Here is a 17,211-nt window from a genome sequence, read left to right as displayed (position 1 = left end):
AGTGGAGACATTAGCAGAGAAGGAAGAGAAGAGTGATATATATAAAGGTCATGCTATGAAACCCCTAAAATGTATTAAAAAAATATATAATAAAAATAAGTAGCTTTTAGTTTTTTCAGAAACATTTTGATGACAAAGTTTTATTATATGCTCATCAGTTCTCGGTTCTTTACGAATCGGATATATTCCAAAACGAGTCAGTTAGTTCACTCGAAAACCGCGCAGTCAGATTTAAATGAACCGAGCGGTTTACTGAACCGGTTCAAACAATTCACTGAAAAGATCCAATTCAATAGAACGATTAGCCAACGAATCCGACATGGCTTCGCTGCGCATGCCCAGAACCCGTCCACCATAGCAGTGTGACTGGCAAGACTAGTTGCCAGCCCAGAGTGTGAATGATCGCATTGCCCGGAAATTCGTTGAGTTCTTATATGTAGGCGAGTCAAATCAATCTTTTATTTATTTCAACCGGCCCAGCTGCGTTTTAAGTTAATTTCTTCTTTCAGTTCCGACGAGCAGTTTCCCTATCGTCAGAGCTTTTGTTGAGAAGTTCGCGTTTATCGCGGCATTGTTTGTGGCCATACGCCGGTAATATTAACTTTCGTACAGTGTGAAAGTCTCGCTCAGGTTCTTTATTCCCACTCTGCGGTACTTCGTAACAATTTCTCGAATTTTCGCGAAAATGGCCGCAACAACGTTCGAAATGGACGGAAGTGTAATGGAAGGGGTGAGTGTTCTATTTCGAACCTTTTTTTTGTTTGTTTAATATCTCCGATTAAAGTTTGAATGTTGAACATGTTAGAATGGCATCGACGGAATTGAATTTAGTAGTCTTCGGTAATTCTATAAAAAACAAATTTTGGATGTTTGTCTTTAAAGGGAGGACAGATTTTAAGGCTGTCTGCGGCGCTGAGTTGCATCCAAGGGGCGTCAATCAAAATAAATAAAATCCGAGCCGGTAGAAGCACACCGGGTTTGAGGTAATGGAAATTTTGTTTCAGAAACATTATGTGTTCATCTCTGTGGCTTCATGTACATTTAAATATTACATTTTATATATATGTGGAACATCCTCCATTTGCTCCCCCCTTTCCTATTCTACAGTGAATCATGAAACAAAGCAAAGTTGGTTGTTGGAGTCTAGTTAACGTTACTCAATTTACACTTCACTTGTGAAGTCAAGCGTATAGATATACGATTATATATAAAGTAAAGTCGTTTTGAACAGTTGTTTATCCCACAGAAACGCTATTAAATACTTTTACCATTAATTTTTAATGGGCCCCTTTGTTAGTTGGCACTGAAGCACATGACTACTTTCCATGTTATCTTCACTTTTATCTCTTTAAATTGTCTGGATTTTTATCGAAACTCTCTAGTCTCCCATATTTGTCTTTGTTGCATACATTAGTGTTTTTTTTTTTTTACAAGTATACAAATGGAGTTTATATAAAAGTGACTAAAACTCAATCTAGTCTAATACCTCTGTCGATAAATGGAGAAAATTGGATTATAAATGAGCTGTATTTTGAGCTGCGTGTGCTTAGTTTTCTCATCAATTGTTATCTCGACCCCCCCCCCCCCCTCGGTTCAACGTCACTAGGCCTCAGCATCTGTCAGGTCTCGAGCTGGTGAGGGACATGTGCAACGGCAATCTGGAAGGAGCCACAGTGGGATCCTCAGAAATTACGCTCACTCCTGGGAAAATCAAGGGTGGGAACCACGTCGCCGATACACGGACTGCTGGGTGAGTACCGTTTTCAGTCATTTACGCTGCGTCATTCCTGCTAAACTGTAAAATGATGGCAGTTTTGGACACCGTGATGAAGCATCTTTGGCCCCTAAGTGTACTTTTGTTGTCTGTGGTGTAGAAGCGTGGGACTGCTGATGCAGATCTCACTGCCGTGTGCCCTGTTCGCTCAGGGTCCGTCAGAGCTGTGCCTGAAGGGAGGAACCAATGCTGAGATGGCACCTCAGATCGACTACACATTGAAGGTATGTGTAGACGTATGTTTGCACACTGGGCAGGACCAGATTGGGTCATCACTTTCTAATTCTGCCGTTCAAATCCTTTTTAGGTCTTCAAACCGATAATGGAGAGATTCGGAGTTCAGTTTGACTGTGATTTAAAAATGAGGTATTGAGGCACGAGGTATTGGTGCAGATATGATTGTGGTCGTTAAAAAGTAAAACCTAAAATAGTTTTAAAATCTTTTTTTTGGCAAAAACAGGGGATACTATCCTAAAGGAGGTGGTGAGGTGGTGCTCAAGGTGAACCCTGTGAAGGAGCTGAGTCCCATCAATATGACTGAAAGAGGAAACATCACCAAGATCTACGGCAGGGCCTTCGTGGCTGGAGTGCTGCCCTTTAAGGTATAAGATTGTTGACTTTTTTGTTTGTTTGTTAAGCTTAACTACACAATTTTTTGGATGCTAATTGGCCATGGAAAAAATTATTCTTCCACAACATTTAAAAAAAAAATCGCTTTAGTTTGTATTCTTGAAACAACAAGAATTCGCCACGTAATTTGTTTATTATTCATAAGTAGTGCAACATTCGTAAACCACAACCTTTAATTTTTTTTTACATTTATTTTTTTATTAATTTTAACTTTGCTACATAATTTACGTTTTTATTTTTAAAACTGGCCTTGATAAAAAGAGCTCAAACTATTTTTTACTTTTTTTTTTTTGCTTCACTACATTCTTTTTTCTTCTCATGAATAGTGTTGGACAGTAACCTCCTTCACCACAAGCTTTGTTTTTAACTTTGTATTAATATTTTATTCTCTTTTTACATTTATTTTATTATTTTATTTTAATAATAATAAAAAAAAAGTAATGCTTCTTAACCAAAATGTTTTTTAGTTTTTTTTTACTTTTTGCATAATTTTTGGTGGGGAGAAAAATCTCCTTAAACCATTTACTTAAAGAAAAAAATTACTTTATGAAATAGTTTTCTCGTATTTTTCCGTAACTATCCTTGGGGAAAAAAGCTCTAAAATCACAAAATGCTTCCTTTTTTTTTTGGACTTCGCTAAATAATTGTGCTTTAATTTTACTTCTCTACATAATTAACATTTTTTACTTTTGACATAAGTTTAGGTTTTTGTAAGTAGCCTTTAATGCTCTTAAATCACAACATGTGATGATTTGGTAATTCACTACATAATTTACGTTTGTTTTTTATAACTAACCTTGGGGATAAAAGCTATCAACCAAAATATTTTAAATATTTTATTTACTTAGTGAGATAATTTACATTTCTTTCAACACTATCTAGCATTAAGTCCTTAAGAAGCCTTGAGAAAACTGTGTAAAGCACAACATGCTTTGTTTATTATGTTTTAATCAGCATTGTTTGGAGAAAGTGGCATTATTGTTTATAAAACACTCCATTTATTTTGCAACCACACTTTTCTTCTCTATAAACTTCAGTCGAATTGTTCTTGATGTTTAGTTGGCGAAGGACATGTCCACGGCAGCGGTCCGCACTATCAGGAAAGAAATTAAGGATCTGTACATCAACATTCAGTCTCTGCAAGAGAAGGAAAAGGCCTGTGGCAGCGGCAATGGAATCATGTGAGTACATCCGATCTCAAACCATCTGCCACGCACAATACCATTTTGATTAACGTCTGTATATTTCATGTCTCCTGGCAGAATAATTGCAGAATCATCCACCGGCTGCATATTTGCAGGTTCATCTCTTGGCAAAAAAGGTAAGACTTGTCTAGTTGCCCAGTCCTGAAGAATTAATTCAGTGTCATAGTATTGGCTCTAGAGGGCGATACGTCACAATGAAAAGCCTGTCCATTTCTGCTTTGACTTTAAATGTGGACGAGACTATATATAATAGATTCCCATTACTATGATGATTCATTCTTAAAGTGAATATGAATGTAAATTTTTACCGTGCTTTTCTTCTTTCTGTTTTGTCGTCAGGTGTATATGCTGACAAAGTTGGCATCGAGGCAGCAGAAATGTTGCTAAGAAACATCAGGCACAATGGTTGCGTGGATGAGTTCCTGCAAGACCAGGTCAGGCACACAATATGTGTTTGTCTAGAGAGTAATTATACATTTTGTTTGAAAAAAAAAAAATCGTTAACCACAGGAAAATTTTATTACTATTTCTTCTCTACATAATTTACTTTCTTTACATGAGTTAAAAATATTGCACTTGAGCATGAGTTTTTTTAGGCGACTTTAGGCTTTTTTTTTTTTTTTTTACGTGAATGCTTTGCATAAAATTTTTTGTTTCAGTGCAACATAAGAAATATGTGTTTGTCTGGAAAGTAATTATACGTTGCGTTTTGCAGCTTATTATTTTCATGGCCTTGGCAAACGGCACATCCAGAATGCGAACAGGCCCAATCACTCTCCACACACAAACGGCAATCCACGTGGCCGAGCAGCTCACGAATGTAAGTTCAGATCTGGATCGACCTTACAGGCATTAAAACAACGTTTGTTTAAAAACTAGCGGACGTTAACTCGTTTTCTTTCTTTTACAGGCTAAATTTGTTATACGCAAGGCAGAGGATGAGCACGCAAACAACGATACCTACATTATCGAGTGCCAAAGAGTGGGTGCCGCCAATCTTAGCCTGTGAACGCATGGATCCGTCGTCCTCGGCTTGTCCCCAGCCGAGACGAGGAGGACTTGTTGCAGAGACACACTACTACTGTAACTGACCGGATGACGCAAAGATAACTTCATTATCTTTGTTCATTGCGATAAGCGATTCGTTTTTTGGCACTGACCACCAAGTCTGTCCACATTTGTCCCCTGCTGTGTCCCCTTCTTAAACTTTCGTTGTTACTCAGGGTATTGCCTTATTCCGTAAAGAAACGGATACTTTGAACTCTTCACGCAATATTCGCAGAATCCTGACTGTTTTTGGGCAAATTTGCTTTCTGCACGCTAACACAAGCCTTAAAGTTTCATTAAATCCTTACTGTTAACAATAACATTAGCTTAACCAATTTGCATGGGCGTAGTATAATAAATGTACGTCACTGGTAAATTAGTGCACTGTGTGTACGAGGAGAAAAAGAACGTTTTTTTTTTCATCTAAGTTTGTGCTTCAATGTAGCTTTTTTTTTTAATGTATTATTTAAGTCGTATCTACGTTGTTTCCAAAATTTCTTTGCCATCTTATTCTATTCTCTTTGACATTCTTAGATCATTTTAGTCTTTTTGACTCTTTAAAAGAATTATTCTTTATCATTATTTCTGTTTGTTATTTATAAGATGGATTGTTTTTGTTTTGCGCAATTATTGCGTTTTGTGTCTACTTTGGGTGACTGTCTTCTTTTGTTATTTGCATTTAAAATTGTGGAGGAAAAAAAATACAATAAAATGAGTGATAGACATACAATATTTTACCTTGATTCTGTATTTCTTTTCCCATAATTGGATGATTTATCTATATTTAAAGGGATAGTTCACCTGAAATTGCCATTTACTCACCCTTAGGTTGTTCTAAACCTGTATGAGATTCTGTTGACAATTAAATAAATATAATTTGATGACTGTTAGGTAATATTATGTAAAAAAAAAAAATACTTTGGAAGTCAATGGCTACCATCAACTGTTTGGTTATCCACTTTCTTCAAAATACCTTATTTTGTGTTCATCAGAAGAAAGAAACTGCAGGTCTGGAATATCTTGAGGATGAGTAAATGATGACAATTTTCATTTGTGGGTGAACTGTCACTTTAATCTGCTTTGCTCCGTTAAAATTGCACCAAACCAGGCCTTTGTAATGTAATTCAGTCATTTAATTTATTAAGTCTTAGAGTCTCTTTTGGGCATTTAAAGCCGTTTTGTGTGTCTTACACGGCTTACGCCTTATAACAGGCTACTAAATGACTTACCTAAGTGAAAGCACTTGTCGGGCTCACAGTACAAATCTTCACATTTAGCTCACCCTAGAGACGGTCTACAAGTGTTAGCTGTTGCCAGTCCAACTGGACTGTCTTCCTTCTGCTCCTTTGTGCTCCAGCCGGCACAATTACTGCCGGCAGATGCCAGGACAATAGGGAGAGTAGAAGAGAATAGGGGAAGCCATGTGATGACACGTGAATATGCATGGAGCCCTTGGGTCTGGAAAGGGCACATCTACATTGTTAAAAGGAGAAGGCTCTCTGTGGGGGGTGGTGGGTGTGGCTTCTGAAGCATTCAGTGGGCCGTCAGTCTGATCATTGGCTGTCTTTTGCTGTGGGGAGTAATTAAACTCTGGCAAAGCCCAAAAGCTAATCTCTGCATATGGTCTGGATGATCAAACCAATGAATTTTAAAACTAGGAGTTTTAAATTATTATTTTTTTAAATGACAAAAATTACTATATAAGAAAATCATTGCTTATTGTCTGGATAATCAATCAAACAAACTCAATTTTTAAAAACACATTTTTTTTTTATTTTTTTTTTACAAAACTTTATTTATTATATTAACTTAGAAGAATGTTGCAATTTAGATTGTTGATAAATTGAATAGATGATCAGAATTTAAACAATTTATTATTATATTTATATATATATATATATATATATATATATATATATATAAATAGTGTGACATTAATAATTACTGATTTTATTGACAAAAACCATCACCGTTTAAGAATAACTTTTCATATGGTATTTATATATTTTATATTATTTTCATGAATTATGGATTTTCTTAAATTGTTAATAATATTTTGTAATGTAAAATGTAATAAAAGAAGCTAGAGAAAAAATGTATATATATATATATATATATATATATATATATATATATAGATAGATAGATAGATAGATAGATAGATAGATGAGTGTATATATGTAGTTTTATATGTAGAGAGATACATATATTATTTAATTACACACATAATTATTAATAGATATTTAATTATCTGTAGTTTAAAATGTAATAGAATGTAATGTGTCTATATAGAGAAAGAGATATACATATAGAAAAAAATTATGCATTTGGTCTAGATTATCAGATAATGGGGTATATATATATATATATATATATATATATATATATATATATATATATATATATATATATATATATTATGTTTTATAGTTGGAATTTTGAGGTTTAATATTAAAGTTTTATTTGTTAAAAATAATTGTTCAAATGAATAAAAAAAAAGTTATTTATAATGTTGATTGATTATTTAAAAATACAAGAAGTTACTCACCTAAATTATCCCTTGTAAATCCTTAGAAAGGTTGCAATGTAAAAAGGCTTCATTAGACTTAGCCCTGGCATATGAGTTTGTCCATAAATCATCATAACACTGTCGTCAGAGCTGACTGAACATAAAGAACATAAAGTTTATGATTTTGCTGTTTGGTGGCCAAGCATGACATCATAGATAACAACATTTCTATGTGACCTACACTGATATGCAGCATAAAGATTAATGCTAGACAAAATTGTTCAGTGGACTACCATTTTCATAATCTTTAAACTCTAACAGTGTTTTTAATAACTGTACGGACTTCGCCCCACATTAGATTAGATATGGTGACTGGACGGATAAACCAGCACACTGGATCTGCCAAAGCATGAAACTCCATAGTGATAAATCTCTTTCAAATATTTTTTTCCCAACTAATATGGTGGAATTATTTCAATCTATGCACAAAATGTATGTATATACATATCTGTGTGTGTGTCGTATTATTGTCATTTTTACTAGTGTTTGTGTTCTTTAAATTTTTATTTTTATGTTTCGTTCTAATTATTTTTTTATATTGTTTAACTAAATGAAAATTAGAAATGTTGCCTGGCCAAATAACTGAAATACAATACACAAATACAACATTTTTATTTATATTTTATCATTTATTTCATTTATTATTTTATTTATAATTTAGATTTTATTTTAACACAAAAAAATGCTTTTAATTATGCATTTATTATAATATGTTTATTTATTTTATTTATTGTTTAGTTCTAATAAATTTAGAACATCTTGTTAAACTAAATTAAATAAGAAATGTTGGTTTTAATCCATAATTTATATAATTTTGTTTCAGTTATTATTTATTTCAATAAAATATTTTTGATTACATATTTTTGTTCATATATATATATATATATATATATAATATATATATATATATATATAATTTATATATTGCAGTTTTTTCTTCTTCTTCTTTTAGGAGGCTATATTAAATATTCTAGTATCACATCACTTCTCTTTTTCAATCGATTTTGACCTCTGGGCAAATACAACAACAACTTACAGTCAGTAGTCTACGTCACCTTGATCGACTCTTAAAAGCCAAAGGCAGAGGCTGACCTCAAAACACACAGTGAAAACACTCATTTTCACCAGCATGTGAAACCTGTAGTTTACTTTTCCATGATGTCAGAGCAGCATCCGCCTGTACAGAACCAAAACAATAGCTAGCATGCTCTAAAGCGCATATATACACTGTGTGACACAATGACAACATGGAACCATATCTGGAGGAAGAAACGTCACAATGGTTCACTCTAACAGTAACACAAGGAACCCTGAAAGTCACACCTTTCTAGGACCGTAACATGAGCGGCATGTGAGGAAACCTGAGCGGGCCACGTGAGCCGGATCCTACCTGGTCTGTTCTATGGCACTCTGTCCCCATAGACCACTGCACATTGTGGTCAAGGGCCCGTTTCAGAGGGATCCCCAAACCTGGCTCTGCAAAACCTCCATGAAGGCATGTCAGACGCTGTATCCTGGAGATCCCAGGAGAATAGTGAATGGAGCGGGTCAGCCACAGCCGTCCAAAAGGTCTGGATCTCCTTGGTAGGAGGTAAGATGGCCTTTGTTTAAAGATGAACATTGTTTATATGACTTGGAAGTTGCATGTGATAATAGTCCTCCTCAGTTGACTGGAATCGTAGTTTGATACCATAGGATGCATTGATGTCTCCAATATTATATGGATATATAGGCCTATGCATAGGTCACCCAAAATGTTTTCATTAAAAACGTGTGAATTGTTTATTTAATTTAATTTTTGTTAATATTTATTTGATATATATATATATATATATATATATATATATATATATATATATATATATATATAAAGTTTAAGTATATAAGATTAGATTTTTGTTTTTAATTGATGCAAAATAATGTAAAATTAATAAATAGTTTCTAATTTTAAATGCTATTAATTATTAAAAATACAAGAAACCACTGGCACAAATAACTATATATAAGAAAATCTTTGCATATGGTCTGGATGATCAAACAAAAACATTTATGAACTTTAAAACTCAATTAAAAAATGTATTAATTTTGTATAATTACATTAATTAATTTATTTTTTCTTATTAAATATTCATTTACAAAGTGTTTAGATTAATTTGAAAGTTTCTTTTAAAAGGAACAATTTATAAATAGTTATTAATTCTAATAATAATAATAATATATTTTTAATAAATGTATTTATCAGTTTCATAAATGGGATTTTAATACTTAATTAAACATTTAGATTTTTTAAATTGTTAAATAATTACAATTTAATCATTTTCTTACATTTAAAACAAAACAAAAACTATTATAATATATGCAGATATTTTGAAGAACCTTTTTCTCCATACAATGAAAGTCAGTGAATTCGAAAATAGATACCAATAGATTCCAAAATTCCTCCAGCTTTCAAAATATCTGCACAATATCTGCATGAGGATGAATAAATAAGGACATAATTTTTTTTTTTTTTTTATTGCAACCAACATTAAGGCTCTACTAATATGCTAATATAGTAATATCAAAAGGAAGCACAAGCTAGTTCCTCTAGCCAAGGGGCAGTGGGTTTCACTGTTGTTTACTCATTTGCAGATTATTCAAATCCTATGCGCAGTGCACCAAAACATCCTGGTTTGCTTTGTTTATACTTAAAAACAATACAGAGAGATCAGAAAGATCAGTCATGATCTACTACATTACTAATCTGCTTCATGACGTCCATCTGCTCACACTGAACTATTTAGAACCTGTGGTGACCACGCTGTGATCAGTTTCATACTGGATCTCTCCAGCTGCTGCTCTGAACGACCCGAATAAACAGTCTGCTGCGGGACAGAGATATTTGAGCTCAGTGTTACAGACTGTCTGACGACTCGTGTGTTCGGGTTCACTCATGATACTATGAGCTGATACATCAAAACAGACAGACAGAGAGACAGACAGACAGACAGACAGACAGACAGACAGAGAGACAGACAGAGAGACAGATAGACAGACAGACAGACAGACAGACAGACAGACAGACAGACAGACAGACAGACAGAGAGACAGACAGACAGACAGACAGACAGACAGACAGACAGACAGACAGACAGACAGATAGATAGATAGATAGATAGATAGATAGATAGATAGATAGATAGATAGATAGATAGATAGATAGATAGATAGATAGATAGACAGACTGACGGACGAATGGACAGACGGAAAGAAAGTTTGTCCTGATATTCAGTATAATAATTTATTTTTTATATTCAACAATGTAGATAACAAAACATAGTATTATTCTATTTACATCTGTATCTGAATATACCAAAAGTCAAGAGAGGTCAGTGAGTAAAACAGGTTGAACTACGCAGGTTGATGTCTCTCTCGGAGTTAAACAACCTCTCGTCCTCTGATTGGTCGAGCGAGAGTCAACATCCTTCCGTGCCGCTGATTGGACATCTCGGCACCACGTGATGTCCCTTTAAGATCTTTATTGACTGTCCGCGAACATGGCAAGGGAAAGATTTCCACCTAATGACCAGGGCAGAATTGCCATGCAAATGATAGCGACTCGTATCTGCCCCGTTTAAAGCGAAAACGGATATATATAATACGACGAATGGCGTTTTGACGGCACACGCGCGAGAAAAACTGCCGATCATTCAAGCACTTTAACACGGGACGCGCGAGTCAGGATGCCGAAGTGACGCAGCTGGAGTTGTTTTAACAGCTTGAGAAGTTGCAGCTCATTTCCTTCACCTTTTACCCGTGGAAGAACACCACAAGATACGAGTGCCTTGTTTACACGTGTAATTGGGCTTTTCTGTTCTTGAGCTACCCGGAATATTTGCGACATCAGTTAAGAGAGAAGTTGCATCCGTGAGAGGAAACGGATTTGAAAGCAGCAGTAACGTTAAGGCTCTTTTCGAAATAGTTGCGCTCCGTCGATGACTCTCGACACCTCGAAACATTCCGCGATACTCACAATTTTATTTAAAATGGCTGATGATAATGATTTAATAGGTGCTTCGGAGCTTGTTAAAGGTGAGTTTAAGTTTCTTAGGCGCTTCAGTTTGGATAACTTTGATTCATTGTGTTACCTCAGACTTGAGATGTACTTGTTTCAGTCATCAGGTCCCTGCACCAACCGTTGATGTGTGATATTAAACATTTTCTCATCTTCTTAGCAAAACTGCAGCAAGTTTGTTTATTAAGTGTATTTTCTAATTGATAATTTTCGTGAAAACATTTTCTAGTGAGAAATTGAAATAAAAGCTGTGTTTTGAATTAGATATTTTGGCATCAACCCTGTTACCACGTCATCAACCCTGTTATCACGATGATCATCTTTTATTAAAATCTCTTAATGTGCAAAACTTTGTCATAATGCCACCCTCCTCTTCGAGGACAAATGTTTTGTGTTTTTTAGAAGGTCTTAAATGGTCAGCCCTGTTATTTTGATTTTGTATAGCAAACAGTTGGTTATTGAAAATTGGATATTTGCAGAAATATAAGCATTTCTTTTTAATAAACACTTGGTAGTTTAATTACCTGAAGCACATGGCTAGTAATGGTTAAATGAACTCTCAACCCTGTTATTACTGCTATACATAGCTTCATATAATAAACTTTTTAAATTGTCACTATGCAATTTATACTTAAATTGACACTTAATGACGGCACTCACTTGTGTTAAAGAATATAAAAAAATTAGAGAAACCTTTATTTCTTAAAACAAATCTGTAAAAAATTAAATAAATAAAAGATAATGTAACATATTTGACATTCTCTATCCATATTGAATAAAGTCCCAGTAATGTGACTATTCCACTTTCATATTTAAGTGTATTTAAAGCTACAGTGGGATAAGTTCATTGTTGCAGATGATTAAACCCAAGCCAATAATCTGATGTTAAAATCTAACTCTGTCGAGTATTAATAGCTGTTTTATAACTACCGGCTTGTTTAATCAACCATGTGTAATTTTTTTCCCCAGATCGACTCTATTTTGCAACCTTGCGAAGCAAACCAAAAAGCACTGCAAACACTCATTACTTCAGCACGGATGAGGAGTTTGTGTATGAAAAGTGAGTTTTCCCCTCCCTCAGTCATCTCTCAGAGCCAAAACAACCCAGCAGGCGGGAAACTGTTCCGAAGTCTGTTACATAACTCTTTAATCGAATGTTTCCTTTAGTAAAAGTTGCATTTTTATCTCCAGCGTTCCACAATGGACCTGTCAATCATTAGTTTTGACTTTCTGCATGTGGGAAGATCAGAGAAAAATGGAACTAATGTTCTTCGCATCATTCTGACAGATACTTTGAAAGAAAACGCTGTTTGAGGCTGACTTCCAAGGATGGGTTATAGTCTTTTAGAGCCTTCCTTTTATCACAATTGCAAAATATAATGTTTGAATTATGAGTACATACCAATATGCAAATTGCTTTTATTTAAAATGAAAAGAATGAACATTACGTATAGTACAGATTAAGGCCCCTGACAGTCAAAGACCCGGGGCCCTTGCCCCATTAGCTTGAGCCAAAATCCATCCATATTTAGTATTTAAATAATTGTTTAATAGGGTAAAACACTGATTTATACAATGAAGGCTAACATTGTTGTTCTCTTTCATAGCTTTTATGCTGATTTTGGCCCCCTTAACCTCGCTATGCTGTACAGATACTGCTGTAAACTCAACAAAAAGCTCAAGGTGAGTCAAACACCTGCTCGATTTGTTACGTTCCTCCTGAAGAAGCTGCAGTATGTTGCTGCATTAATTTTAAAAAGCTGAGGAGTTTGCGCTCACGCCCCGTCGCTGGATATTTTGGGCTGTCCAATGTGTTAATGTTTCTTTTGTTTGTATGGGTTGGGAATTTAAGATTAATGATGCAGCATTGAACTCCAGCTACAGCTAGAAAACATCATGTTCCTTCCTTACTTTATCAAGACATCAGCTCATTTTATGCCATGTCTGTGAGGCAGAATCACATGTGCTCACTTGAAATGAAAGCCACTGTGACCGGAGGCTCAGATGAATACATCACGTGCATCTTTAGCCATGTGTCTCCTGTCTTTTTTAGTCTTTGACTCACCTGTCTTTACATTTTATTGTGTACTGAGAGTTTCTCCTGGGACCAGCATGTTCTCTGAAGTTCAGCGGTTCAGACAATGAAGAGATTCTTCTTAAAAGAATAATCCAGGTTCAGTACTTTTGCAGTGTAATGCTGATTGGAACACAAATTCTTTTGAAAGTGCCTTTCACTTTCATTGTAAGTGCCTCACTGTATCTTCCATTTTTGTTTTGATTTTAAGAAAAGGAGGGACAAGTTGGAATAATTGTGTTCAGTTGAGTTAAATTTGTTCTTAACTCAAATTATTCCTTTGATGCACAATTCAATTTGAATGAATGCGAACCTTAACCAGTTGCATTACGTCAAGATTATTTCTAATTTCTCTCAGCCTCTTAAAGTTAAGACTTAATCCAGTGGTTTAGTAACTAGTCATTTACTAGTCACTTTTATCCAAATTGTTTTCAGGGACAATCTTCCCCAAGTGTAACCTGGGGTTAAGTGCCTTGCACAATGGTGCATCTTGATCACTTTGGGGATTGAACCAGAACCCTACCAGCTTAAAATGTATCTACTAGGCCAAAAGTTCACTATTCAAATTCAACTTTCTCTTCCCTCACCATTGTCATGGCATTTAACAGAATGTCAGCAGGGTACAATCTACTTCAATCTCAATGCCCACAGTCTGCAGAGAAAGTGAGTTGCGTGTTATGTCACTGTTCTTGATCTCTTAGGCCTGATCCTCCCGTCTATCAGATGTAACAAATGTTGGGATTAGATGTGACCTTTTTTTCATCCTCTCAGACTTAGGCAGCAGCCACTGGCACTGACCTTAGCGTGTGGTTCATGCATGTCCCCAGGATATATGAAGGGGGATTAGTTGTCCGAGTACTGCTCTGTACGCTTCAGTTGTGATGTGGGAGGGTCATGGGATCCATCCCAATTCATCAACTCCCAGCTTTTCGTTTGATTGCTAATATAGACACTGTCTAAAGGGAACTGTTTGGTTTTGTTTTCATCCTTTGGAAATCGTTTTTACGAAAGTTACACTAACTGCTTTGCAAAACTTTCCTTGCTGGCTACTACCTACAGAGACTACTTTCAAAGGCAGCATTTTTTCCAAAATGAAACCTCATAGGCGCCTGATTTAGAACACTACCTGGGTGTAACTCAATATGGCACTGATTCTAGTAGTTTTTCATTAGCGTGTTGCTAAGCTAACAGCGCAAACTTTGGGAACAGTTCTGTTTTTTAATTATAACTTTTTATCAATACTTTTCAAATGAAATAAGTACATTGTATGACATCTTAGTTTTTCTGAACTCACTGCAGTGCATTCTGATACCTTCTCCTCAATTATATGTGTGATTCTTCCGAATATTTTGTCTAAAGGTTCTTAATAGTGCATGCCAGCCACCTGCCTTTTGGAAAGTAATTTTGCTAGCTTGGTAGGCAGGCCACTTGGTTTTGCAACAAATCGACAATGTTAATTTGCTTTAGCAGACTTTAGAAACGTAGTTTTTAAGATTCGTCAGCCTTCAGGAGCATACAATGATTTACTGCACTCAACTCCAACTTTAGTTTCCAATTAACCTAAATTGAGAGGTCAGCAAAGAGGACCAAACCCAAAGCAGACAAGAAGTTTATAGTGTCCTTCTAGTGATTAATTCTGCTGACATGTCAACTTACTTGAGCATCTTCCCATGCTAAAGGAAGGTGTTTGAATAATAATAAACCACTTTATCTTTTGTGTTTTGTTCTGTGTTTCTAAAGCTGGCAAGGTGTAGGTCTCTCATGTGTTCATGTTTTGGAATATTAAAGGTAAAGTCCTGTGGTAAAGCATGATGTGTTTATCTCCTAACCACTTTCACTATGTGCACACCCATCCAATTACATGTGAATGTCCCCGCCTGTTTGTAATATACAAGTTGTTGCCATAGAGATTACTTTTTTTCAAACCTCACCGGTTTGGGCCGCATGATTGGTTGTAGGCTGGAGGAACCAAACATCAAGGAGGGAAGCTTGGGTAGTATCTGTTCTGGTAGTTTCTGGTTATCATAAGATCAGCTTTCTAGCATTGCTGAGAGGAGCTTGTCCATTCTCAAGTTGGTGTTTTTGAAGCACAATCTGATTAAAATGCTGTCAATCTTGAGATTGTTTTTGTTTTTAAGCTAAATTAAATTTTTTACAGATTTCTTCTCCTCACTAGCATAACCACCTCCTGCATGTAGATGTTGCCGTTTTACATAAAAATGAACTTTCTGAGTGATTGTTAACTTTGTATTGCTTATTGATTTGCCTAGAAATTAAAAAGGGTTCAACCCTGTTACTTTGACTCTTTGAGAAGAGATGATCTGCAGATGGCTAGAGAAAGGAAAGGATCTTGAGTTTCCAAAATTCAATATTGTTTTGCTTGTCAATTTACCTTGGATGAATAAATGGGTTCAACCCTGTTACTATGAGTCAGTGACAAAAGATGACCTCTACAACATCACTTACCAAACTATTTGACGTTCAGTAATGTTTTTTATTTTGGAAAGATAAAATGGTTTCACTTCATGATTTACTATAACTTTATGAGAAAATATGATCTGTAGATTACCACTTTCCTAACTAGTTGACTTTAAGTATTGTTTTGCTTAAAGGGATAGTTCACCCAAAAATCATAATTATGTTATTAATAACTAACCCTCATGTCATTCCAAACCCGTGAGACCTCCATTTATCTTCGGAACACAGTTTAAGATATTTTTGATTTAGTCAGAGAGCTCTCAGTCCCTCCATTGAAACTGTGTGTGCGGTATACTGTCCATGTCCAGAAAGGTAAGAAAAACAAGATATTTTGACTCGTGAACGAATCATTATCTTGCTCGGCTCTGTGTTCATCTCTCTCTTCACATCAGTTCAGTCAGTGTACTGTTTGAGTAAATGAATTACTCTGGGATATTGGTTTGTTTGAACTCAGAGCTAGTGTCAGCCATATTAAAAAAGTGAACAGCTTAAGTCATTTGTGGATTATTGCGTATTGGAGACGCGAACCATTTAAAACGATTCAGATCGATTTGGTGAACTGGTTCAAGAAGATCCGGTTACGTCGAATGTTTCTTCCACGAACCGAATATGACAAACTGCTTTGTTTTGAACTCTCTCACAACAGACACGGAAGAGAAGACAATGCTGAATAAAGTCATAGTTTTTGCTAATTTGGACCAAAATGTATTTTTGATGCTTCAAAATATTCTAACTGACCCTCTGATGTCACATGGACTACTTTGATGATGTTTTTCTTAGCTTTCTGGACATGGACAGTATACCGTACACACAGCTTCAATGGAGGGACTGAGAGCTCTCACTCAGAATAAAATCTAAAATATCTTAAACTGTGTTCCGAAGATAAATTGAGGTCTTATTGGTTGGGAACGACATGAGGGTGAGTTATTAATGACATAATTATGATTTTTGGGTGAACTATCCCTTTAATGATTCATTTTGGAAAGATAAACTGGTTCAACTCTGTTACTATGACTTTGAGAAAATATGACCTCTAGATCTTCACTTTCCAAACTAGTTGACATTCATTAATGCTGTGCTTATTGATTCACCTTGGAAAGATAAAAGGGTTCAACCCTGTTACCAAAACTACTATATTGTTACTGCATAATCTATGAGAAAAGATGACCTGTACGCCTTCACTTTCCAAACTAGTTGACTTTCAGGTTTGCTGTGCTTATCAATGGAAAGACAAAAAGGTTAATTCCTCTTACTATGACATGACAAAATGTTGTAAAGTTAAAGTAGTGAATATTCATTTAAAAAATGAATAATAATAATAATAATAGAAAAAAGAAACAGAAAAAGTAAAATTTTTAAGAGGTTCTCCTGTAAAAATCT

At 35.1% G+C, this 17,211-nt stretch overlaps 2 protein-coding genes across 5 annotated transcripts in view; both read left to right on the top strand.

Moving 5' to 3' along the window:
- Positions 1-323: 323 nt before the first annotated feature.
- Positions 324-5,388, top strand: LOC127942738 (RNA 3'-terminal phosphate cyclase-like). Its single transcript, XM_052538665.1, has 11 exons — positions 324-730; positions 883-983; positions 1,607-1,750; positions 1,875-1,998; positions 2,082-2,140; positions 2,235-2,376; positions 3,464-3,585; positions 3,667-3,725; positions 3,949-4,043; positions 4,325-4,429; positions 4,520-5,388. The coding sequence occupies exons 1-11, from the start codon at positions 686-688 to the stop codon at positions 4,616-4,618; spliced, it is 1,095 nt and encodes a 364-aa protein (XP_052394625.1). The 5' UTR covers positions 324-685; the 3' UTR covers positions 4,619-5,388.
- A 5,337-nt stretch (positions 5,389-10,725) lies between these two features.
- The window catches only part of LOC127942737 (dual specificity protein phosphatase CDC14AB), a 43,019-nt gene continuing 36,533 nt past the window's right edge, over positions 10,726-17,211 (top strand). For 2 of the 4 annotated variants that reach the window (XM_052538662.1, XM_052538664.1), the window contains exons 1-3: positions 10,726-11,296; positions 12,249-12,339; positions 12,887-12,962. In XM_052538662.1, the coding sequence (XP_052394622.1) occupies positions 11,200-11,296; positions 12,249-12,339; positions 12,887-12,962 (264 nt within the window). In that variant the 5' untranslated portion in view covers positions 10,726-11,199. The remainder of the gene's footprint in view (positions 11,297-12,248; positions 12,340-12,886; positions 12,963-17,211) is intronic. The other 2 variants (XM_052538661.1, XM_052538660.1) reach the window with 2 other exon arrangements.

Source organism: Carassius gibelio, chromosome A22, assembly GCF_023724105.1.
Source record: "Carassius gibelio isolate Cgi1373 ecotype wild population from Czech Republic chromosome A22, carGib1.2-hapl.c, whole genome shotgun sequence".
NCBI classification, from domain to species: domain Eukaryota; kingdom Metazoa; phylum Chordata; class Actinopteri; order Cypriniformes; family Cyprinidae; genus Carassius; species Carassius gibelio.
This window is presented reverse-complemented; position numbering and strand designations above follow the sequence as displayed.